This window comes from Oryzias melastigma, linkage group LG14 (genome assembly GCF_002922805.2).
Source record: "Oryzias melastigma strain HK-1 linkage group LG14, ASM292280v2, whole genome shotgun sequence".
NCBI classification, from domain to species: Eukaryota; Metazoa; Chordata; class Actinopteri; order Beloniformes; family Adrianichthyidae; genus Oryzias; species Oryzias melastigma.
In genome coordinates this window covers 13,152,417-13,162,439 of record NC_050525.1, presented here as the reverse complement: position 1 = coordinate 13,162,439, position 10,023 = coordinate 13,152,417, and the positions used below count along the sequence as shown (strand labels likewise).

General features: G+C 42.4%; 1 protein-coding gene across 2 annotated transcripts in view; it reads left to right on the top strand.

Annotated features, from left to right (window-relative positions):
* The window catches only part of klhl13 (kelch-like family member 13), a 30,105-nt gene extending 24,875 nt beyond the window's left edge, over positions 1-5,230 (top strand). The window contains exon 7 of one of the 2 annotated variants that reach the window (XM_024266127.1): positions 4,212-5,230. In XM_024266127.1, coding sequence (XP_024121895.1) covers positions 4,212-4,699 — 488 coding nt within the window. In that variant the 3' untranslated portion in view covers positions 4,700-5,230. The remainder of the gene's footprint in view (positions 1-4,211) is intronic. The other variant, XM_024266128.2, reaches the window with a different exon arrangement.
* Positions 5,231-10,023: the final 4,793 nt, after the last annotated feature.

Sequence of the window (10,023 nt, the reverse complement as noted above, 5' to 3'; positions counted from 1 at the left end):
ACGATTTCTTTCTTAAACTCTTGAGTTTTTGCTGCTTGGGTTCATTTTCATATTGCAATGTGTCCTTTGGACAGTTGGGTTCACAAAGTTTCCAGTTTAATAGGCAAGTACTTGACAGGCTAATTGATGAAATTCTGCTGGAAAAAAGTGCCTACTGAATAAGTTATCATTACTCGAGATGGTCAGCTAGATGGAAAAAAAAACTGCATAAATGCAGGTAATTATGAAAAGTAAAGCTTCATAAATGCTGGAATTGAAGAACTTGACTGTAACCAGTAGCTGAGTTAATCTGCCAGCTGTTATTTTATCTTCAAGCTGAGCAGTGCAGTTCTTGGTTTTACTGCTCTCTTTTGATATTTGCATTTCTGCTGAGGATGGCTTATTACGCGTCGGTGATCCAGGTCAAAAGCTTGCTACATTTAGCTTTTTTTTTTTTTTTTCCGCTGCACCTGTGCAGTCCAAAAACACACAGTCTGTAGATAAACGATCCGTTACCACTTTAGGTTAATGCATGCGGCTGTCAGTGATCGAAACGTCTGAGCTCGGAGAAAAGCTTAAAGATTATTAAACAGGTAAACAGTCACTTCTCGTCAGAGGAGTTTTGTTGCTGCAAGGGTTCATTGGAGCACTGCGAGTCCCAGGGGTTACAGTCTCGCTGTGCAAGGTGACCCGTGCTGGAGAGCGCTTCTGTCACAGCACATTAGGTCACTTTCCGCGGCTGCACAGCTCTGCTGTCTGAAGGTATTCTGTCAGCTGGATGAACCTGACAAATGTAGTCAGCCTGCAGACCATCACGGCTGAAGTGTTGTGTCAGAGATCAGACACGAGCACTAAACTAGTGCAGTGCCACAGAGATAAAGACCCGCAGTCGGAACTTTATTTAAAGCTTTTTATGAAACTTTGGAGCTCTTCACTATAATTTGTCCATCAGGATTAGATCGCTTTCAGCCACGAAATAGGATTTCTCTCTGCGAGCTTTACTGGCTGAATTACCTTTGGCAGCTGCTGCAGCCTCCAGTCCTTTTGGCGTGACGTGACATGACAAGCTTTGCACACCTGGGCCGGAAGGGTGGACCCGCTCCCCCTGATCCTCTTGAGCTTTAGCAGTTGAGGTGAGAGCTGTCACTTGGCAGCCATTTCCAGGTCTCTTCATATTTGCCGGATTGGCTTTGAGCTGTTACTCTGCCTGGACTTCTCAAGGACGTTTCTCTGCTGGAGGACTGATGGCTGAATGAAGCCATTTTTTCTTTTCTTTTTTTTTTCTTTTTTGTCAAACAATTAAAAGGTAATTTGCAGAAAATTGGGTTTTTAAAAATGTGGACAAAGACCAAAAAAACTTTAAATTCAAGACAAAAAGCTAAAATATTTTACACAAAATATATTACTTGAAGTAACATGATGAACATAATACCACTGCTTTACACACAGAACACTATGGATGATCATTCCTACTGATCCATGATTCTTTGCAGTGATCTAGTGACTCTGATCACTCAAAGATCCGCATTCCTGCTTGTTTTCCAACATATCCTGCTCTGGAATGTTCTAATTGGCTGGACACACTTAATCCAGGTGATCAGCTGTGAGTCGGGTAACATGAAGACACACCAGCCCTTGTAGCCACCCCTGGATTATACAAACTCTTCACTTTCCCCCCTGACAAACCTTTGACAGACGTTCATAGAGTATTTAAAGATCTATTCTGCCTCCACCGAAAAGAAGCAGCTGGGATAATATCAAACAATCTCCACTGTGAGAGTAGATCATCGATGGAGGGATTAGTGAAGTGGTTCTTCATTTGAATCGAGTTTAAATGATATTGATCAGGAAATCTGACTTCCTTTTTTCACTGGAAATATTTCCGTTGTAAGTTAAGTCATAAATCCGTTTTAAGACGGGTACTGATGATTGGTGACATTGATCCAACTGCAGAAGTATTGATAGGCTGTCTGCAGCCAATGCTGGGGCTGCCACATACTATTATTTTAATGGTCGGCTAATCACAGCAATCTGAATCAACAGGAAAAAGTAAAATATATATAAAAGCCTACAACTATTTTTATAAGTTTCAAAACTTATATTTAATAAAGATTTTAAAACATATAGACTCATATAAAAACCTCAGCTAGTAATCCATATGGGTCATCTGTGATCCGTTACACCCCTAAATAAAAATTGTCATCACAAATGTTAACATTTACAGCTATTAATATAAGTAGTAATAAGTTTGCTCTTTGTTTGCACTAATGTTAGCTTAGCCTACCTAGACGACGGTCCGTCTTCGTTATCATACTCGGTCTCAATGTTCTTCTTCAGGTGCTCATGCATCACCTTAGTGCTGCCATAGAACACCAGTTCTGCCTACACATATTGCATTGGACACTTTTTTATGTTTCCCACATTTTCCAGCTCTGTTGGCGTGTCATGGTATCTGAGCCTTCATAGAACTTCCGGAACTGACCGGATTAGCACAACTGTGCATGTGTGTAAAAGACAATGGCAGACGTGCCATTAAAATGCGCACACACTCAATTTGAGATAAAATCAAGAGGAAAAAAACGACGCGTCAACTATTAAATTTGTCGACGGTCCTAACTGTCGACGTAGTCATGACTAATCGACTAATTGTGGCAGCCCTAGCCAATTTTTACACTAAATTGTGTATTTTGGTCAAGTTGTTTGATCAAAGTATTTTTCCATCTCTCGATGGATGAGGTGATTGCGTTACAGAAGCTTCATGTTTTTTAAGTTTGTTTGCTTCTTCATGGTGTTTTCTCCACGTGTGCAGATGTTTTGACAAAGTCTTCTGTGGATTTTGCTCATTTATTTAGCAAAAAAACATGGGGGAGGAAGCTTTCCTGCAGATTCCTGCATAAAGATAACAGTTTTCACACAGAGGATCTGTTGCTGTGTTTATGCATGTGTGAGTTTGCACCATAGAGACCAAATCCTCCAGACGTCCTTTGGTGTTTTATGTGAAAACTGACTGCAGGAACAGCAGACTTTAAATGAAAACAGTTTTTTTTTTCTTTCATGCTGTAAAAAAGGGAGGAATTCATCATTTATACTGAACTGTTGTGATGTTGACGTCGGCCTGTATGCTCCCCTAGTACACAGGATCAATACTCGCTGTGGTCGTAACATCAGGCACGACCGCTGATCTTTAATGGGCGACGTGTTCACAGAATATCAACTCTTAATTATGTGGCATTTCTAGAAACTGCTGAGCTCCTGTTTACCTCTAACCTGCATGTCGGTTTTTCATCTTTCCAGGTCCCCTGTGGACCAGCACTAATTTAACCAGCTCTGGTCGTACAGGGCAGCTACAGGAATCATTGTCATGTCATTGGATGCAAAAATGTTTCCTTTTTTCTGATTGAGTGTTGATTTACTGAGATGAAGATCAGGATTTCTGAGGCGGGTCAAAGCTCTTGAACCGAGTGGGTTTAGCACCACGGCCTCTTGGGAGGAATTACAAAGCCATTTTTCTCCTTTTATTTTTTGACTCGAGTGCGTTCTGCTGTTACAGTTTCAACAATCGCTCTGAAAATGGTTTGTAATCAGGCCATCTCCGCAGTACAGATGTTACGGTACAGATGGCAGCCTCCAACAATGAACCCTGCACCCAAATCTAGGGGCGGCAGCAATGCCTGTAAATAGGCATGCGCTGCAAATCTTCACTACATTTGCTCCCAGTCACTTTGCTTGGGGGGGGCTGGCTGGCTGCTGTCCCATTGCATGCTGGGATTGTGTTCCTCTTTATTTTAAGCTTTCCCTGTAGACATGTCCTGTTTTTTTCCCCCCTCTTTCCTCCCGGTTTTCGCTCGGCTTTTGTCCCGTGTCTACAGTCTGTTTGTGCATATGTTAACGGGGGCTTTGTAATTGTGTTCCGCTTTGTACTGACGGCTCCGAATCAACACGATATCACACCACAGGAGGGAGTCCAAACAACTAATGATGCAACTCTGGTTTCTTTAATTAGTGTTTAATCTGTGTTCTGATGTTTGATTTGGTTTGAGACGAGGATCAGGAAAAGATTAGTTCTAAATATATGAAACCCTCACATTTCCCTCTTTGAATGCGTGTCAGATTATTCCAGGGTTATGGATGCTGTCATGTGCCCTACTTAAAAGGAAATCACAGATGTGATTGACGTGAAGTGTTTTGGGGGTTTTATTAATACATTTCCATGTCCCTCTCCATCCCTGCAGGAGGAATCACTCATGACACCTTTCAGAAGGAGCTTATGTGCTTTGACCCAGATGCGGACAAATGGACTCAGAAAGCCCCCATGACGACTGTGCGGGGCCTGCACTGCATGTGCACGGTGGGCGACCGCCTTTACGTGATCGGGGGCAACCACTTCCGCGGCACCAGCGACTACGACGACGTGCTCAGCTGCGAGTACTACTCGCCGGCGCTGGACTTGTGGACACCCATCGCCGCCATGCTGCGAGGTCAGAGTGACGTGGGAGTGGCCGTGTTCGAAAACAAGATCTACGTGGTGGGCGGCTACTCGTGGAACAATCGCTGCATGGTAGAAATAGTCCAGAAGTACGACCCGGAGAAAGACGAATGGCAAAAAGTGTTTGACTTACCCGAGTCGCTCGGCGGGATCCGGGCCTGCACGCTGACAGTTTTCCCGCCCGACGACATGTCGGGCTCGCCCTCCAGAGAATCCCCCCTCTCTGCACCTTGATGAGTAAAGAAGTGGGGGGTGAGAGTCCTCCTGTTTTGCCTATACCTGCTCTACAACACGTCTGATGGGACAACGTTTGCACTTGCTTTTTTGGAGAAACACTTGTACTGCATCCCAAGTATCCTGAGGTCCACACCTATCGTGGCCGTGCAGAGACTTCTTCCTGACTGAGTAAACTGACATAACGTGGTTCGGCAACCTAATTACACCTTGTTGCTCACTTATTTTTTTTGACAAGCTATACCTTGACTTGAAACTTTGCAAATCAACTTTTCTACCTGATGTCTTTGAGGTTTTCTTATGTCTCGTTTCCTCCAGTGATCTACCTTGAGACGCTGACTACCGTCTGACTTACTTCTAGTCTATGCCAGGTTAATACAGGTGATCTAAGAGAAGGGACGAGCTCTGAAACGGATGGTTTTTAACTCAGGGGTTGGCCCAGGCCCCGTCTGCGTCTCACAGTTTCAGCGTTGCTATGAAGCTGTTAACAAAAATGTTTTCTAAATTTAATAAACATGGTTTTGAAATTAATTCAAAATGTCGTCATTGAGTGAGAAAATCAATGAAGCTTGAAGGCTGTTGGAACTGGTGACGGGTTTCGCTGTAGCTCTCCACGTTTGCACCAACTTGGTTTCACCAAACAGTCTTCCAGGTAATTGGATTCCAGCCGCCGTCGATCCCGACTCCTGACCCAAGTTCATGATGCGTGCTCATTAATCGGCGAGGTTGGCTTGTATTTGTGAGCATGTCTGTAATGAACGAGCTGTGAAGGTGAGGCAAAAGTCAATCCATGCAAGCAAGTTTGTCACAAACAATGCAGCATTCAGTAAGCGCAAACATCGTCTCGTTTTTCCAAATCTATTCTGATTCTTTGGTCAGGTCGGAGTGCTGATGTCAGCCACGGGGAACCGTCAGCACAATGAACGTCTCTGCAGTGACGCCAGCGCGCTGCAGGTCCAACGCCGTCGCCTCTCCTCCCGTCCGCGCAGCAGACGGCGACGTCGCCCACAGTCTGCCCACCGGCACCTGGATGATTAAAGCCTTCACATGCAGCATATGGCGTCAGAGGCGTCTCTTCTTCTGTGTAACCAGACATAAAAGGTTTGTAACCATCAGGTGAGATCAGGCAGAAGATGTAAATCCTCATTATATTCCCATTGTAGCCAGTTAATGAGCTGTTGCAGCAACGCGTCTGATTTTAGACTTCAAAAGCCGGTTCTTGTGTTCCTGAAGACTGGTTTGCATAACACTTCTTTTTTATATACATATTGCTCATTTGTTTTATTAGACTTGTCTTGTCTTGACTCCCCCCCTCCCCTCCACCCCCATTCCCATTCATGTATTAGTCATCAAACTTCATGTTTCAGCTTAATTTGCTGGTCACTTCTTAAATAATTTGCTTTTTTGGAACGACCTGGAGAACTTTGAACTAAAAGGAATAAAATGTTTGTGTTTTCCTTACTTGATGGACTTTTAACTACATAAAGGCCCTCTCTGATCATCTTTTCGTGGATGATCAGAGATCATGGCTCTATTGTAAAAGCGTTCCCAGCTGTCTTTTAATTATCATAATGCAGTTTTTAGCCATAATCCTAAATTCTGTCATTATTTTTTTAGGACATAGTTTCCGCAGAGCGACAGTAGTTCATTAGAAATTCACCTCTGAGTTGTGGGTGGAGTAAGCCTTCCTTAATTTCCCATCATCCTTTAGTTAACACACTTTCCCGCTAATTTGCAGCCCCTCACAACCTAACTTAAGCGCAACAAAAATGGTGAGCAGTTCTGGAGCGATCCAAGCGTACGGCTTTAGACCAGATGCCTTTGAGTTTCATATGAATGAAAGATGCTATACAGATAAAGTTTGAAGCAATTTCACAACAATTTGAGTAAATAAATACACAGAAATGCAATTTTAATCTAAATGTATTATATGCACGTCCTCCTCCATGACCAAAATGCCACAAGATCATGTTAAAGACACCAAAAACACAATTTTCATTGCAGTGGTTCTTTAACAAATGGTTTCCCTATGTACAAATGATCCTCTTTTACTGGAAAATTCCTGCTATCAGGTTCAGACATGAGATGCTCTCTGTGCTGAAAGAGACAGAAAAACAAGAGAAGCTCCAAACTGGATTGACTGAACATTAAAAATACAATATTTACTCCTCATTTCCTGTTTACTGCAGACTATCAGGAGATTATATCATTAAGAGCTTTTTAAGAAGAAAGTCAGGCTGCAGCTGGTAGGAAGTGAGTTGAGATAAAATCCATCCCTCCCATGATATATATATATATATTTATATATATATTTAAATAAAAGTTTCCAGAGTGACAGTAGAACAGAAGAACTCATTTTGTATTATTTATTGCCAAAGTCTTGTTTCTTTGTTGACATGGAATGTAATGTGCCTTATATACAACTATCTGGGCCACAAAAACGTTTAATATTTTGTTAAATATGCTGGTGTGACACTTTAAGTGCTAGCAAAAACAAAAAAAGCTTTTAGAACTTTTTAGCTCCAAAAAACAGAATTTGAACAAAACGAGACAATTATACCATTGTTAACATCTGCTTTGGCACAGTTAAAATGAATAATAAAGTAGTTTATAATAGCATGTGTCTCCAAAGAAGCTTGTTAAAGACCCACTCCATGAAAACTTTTCTTTGTTTTTGTTTTTGTTTTTTTTTTTGGTAGCATGATGGACGTAATATAAAATGATTAAAACTGTTTGTTTCTTTATTCAAATCAATAAGGAGCAGATGAAAATCCACAGTTTGAAAAAGCTCAGGTTTGTTAAGCAGAAATGGGCGGGCCAAAATCTCCCTGCTCTGAATCCTGCACATGAAAACAAAAAGATCTATGAACGTCTTAATTTTTTCTTCTCTGAGCTGACTTAAAACTGTACAGCTGGATAGTACAGCGAAGTACTATGGACAAAAATATTTTTGTTCAAATTACAACAAAAACAAAAGGTTGTAACTGTTAAGTTACGAGAATAAATCCATAAATTTATGACTTTTATTTTTCTTGTAAATTTACGAGAAAAAAAAATACTTTTTTGTGGGCCTAATACTTCTTCGTAGGATAGCTCTGATAATGATCGTCTTTTTTTGGATATGCTAATGTTAGCTTAGGTTTGTGAGGTGCTATAAGCCAGTGGGAGAGGGTGTAAACCAAGGCATGCTGGGATATCAATGTAGAGTTACTTCCAGGTCAACAGTCCTGCCCACAACCTAGAGGCGGATCTGAAATAAACTCCTGCTGCTTTGCAGAAAATATCTTTGAAAAAAAAAAAGAATAACAGTACAAGTTCTTTGATTTTGATTAAAAACTGCATAATCATAATTAAAAGACATCAGGCAATAAAAAAAAAAAAGTGAGTGGCTGCAGAGATCCCATGCTGGCTTGGATTGAGCTGCTTCACCTGCTAGCATGCAGTCATGTTCTAATTATAACTTTAAGATAAACTTACTTAAAATAAATAGGTTGAATCAGCTTTCATAGAGAATTGAACCTTTTTTTTTCTTATTAGGGGGAAAGTCATATTTGTTTGTTCTATTTTCTTAGTTTCAGCTGCAGTTCTACACATTTCAGCTCAAAGGTTAAGCTCCTTATGCTCTGTAGGCTTTGATTCCATTTGGTTGGTGTGCTGGGTTGGTGTCAGAAACATGTCCATCCTTTGGATATTCATGAGCAGCAGTACCTCCGACACTAAAGCCATGGAGAACTGGAGCAAAGAGGAATTTAGGGCCCGCCCCTCGCCACCTGAGTTCCTTACATTGCCTGGATTTGTGTCGCAGATAGGGGAGCGGACCGCGGCCCGACTGCTGACACGTTTCGGCGTCGAGGTGGGTCTCCAGACGACTCCTCCCTTCAGCTCATCCAGGAAGTGACCCAGATTCTTCAGGCTGCTGGATGTGTTTACACACGCAGAACAGTGACGCCATTGTCAGTCAGCGAGCATCTCTCTCAGCAGCGAGGAGCTGGAGGCTGGAACTGTAACTAAAGCTCCAACGTGCACTCCCCGTCATGATGAAACGGTCTGCGGAGCATCACTGCTGTCCTCCAGCTGCACAGATATTGATCCTTCCTGTCTGGCAGACGGCCAACACGTCCTGATGTTTTTACACTAGATACAGTTATTTCAGTGCTGAAACAGCTTCTGTTATCCCACTATAAGGAGGAAAACCTGCTCACCTTTTGTCATGAATATTCAGCAGAGGTCAGGTCCTGGCTGCCCTCGTGAGCTTACAATCCCCCATGGCAGTGTCCTGAATAATCTGCCCTGATTCGTCTCCTGCTTCACAGCTTTTTCCTGCCTCGACAGATGCGGGGGACGGGAGATCTAATTGGGATTTGTTTTGTTCAACATCTGGTCATTGACCAGTCTTAGTTTTTAGGAGGCACATGGATGTATTGCCTCTCTTATAGATGCACTCTTTTTTTACAATTATCTTCCTTTTGGCCTGAAATCGGGACGTACGCTAGACTGCATCTTTTGATTAATTAGTTCCCAGTTCGAAGCTGTCAGACTGTTCCAACCGATGCTGATAAAGATGAGCCGACTCACCGTTTTAGAACTTTTTTTTTTTAGTTTTTTTTGGGCACAGCTGGAGTTTTCTTTCTCCTTTTCATGAAAGTTTCCTCCCTTGTTCAAAGTGGATGGCAGACTTTACAGACAGGAAGCCTGTCAAAGGTGTATATCTGCCTTCAATTCAATGCATGATGGGATATGCTTCAATGCCGCCCTGACAAGGAAAGGGAGAAGGGGAGAGAATATAAATTGAAAGTAAGTATGAAGAGAGCAATGCAGTCTGTACACTGCAGGGCCTCCAGCTGAGAAGATGTTCTGTCAGGCTGCTAAAACACATTATGGAAAGTTGATTTTTAATTCATCCTCGTACTGCAGATTAGCCTCAAGGAAAGAGCCTCCTCGTTTGAAGCTGTTGGGTGAGGGGCGTTGCAGGATTGGAGCAAATCAGCTGCTCTGGGAACACGGTTTGACCTTATAGGGTTAAACACAGCTTCACATCCCTGTTGGTTTCTTATTTTTAGAATCTGACAGCTCCGAAGCTGGACTTGAAACGTCTGCAAACTCGCTAAAGATGAGCCCGGAGAACAGGCGGGCAGACTCTCACACCGCAGGAACAGCTGGCTTTGACCCGCAGGTGAAGGAAGAGTTTTAAGTGAAAGCAGGTCAAACCACATGCCTGAAAGGCCCGAGCTCAAATGCTATTAAACATTGAATATTACGCAACATTTAGCAGAAAAGTGGAGCTCTAAAGAAGACTTGCATTCAAACTGGCTTCAGAGGAAATA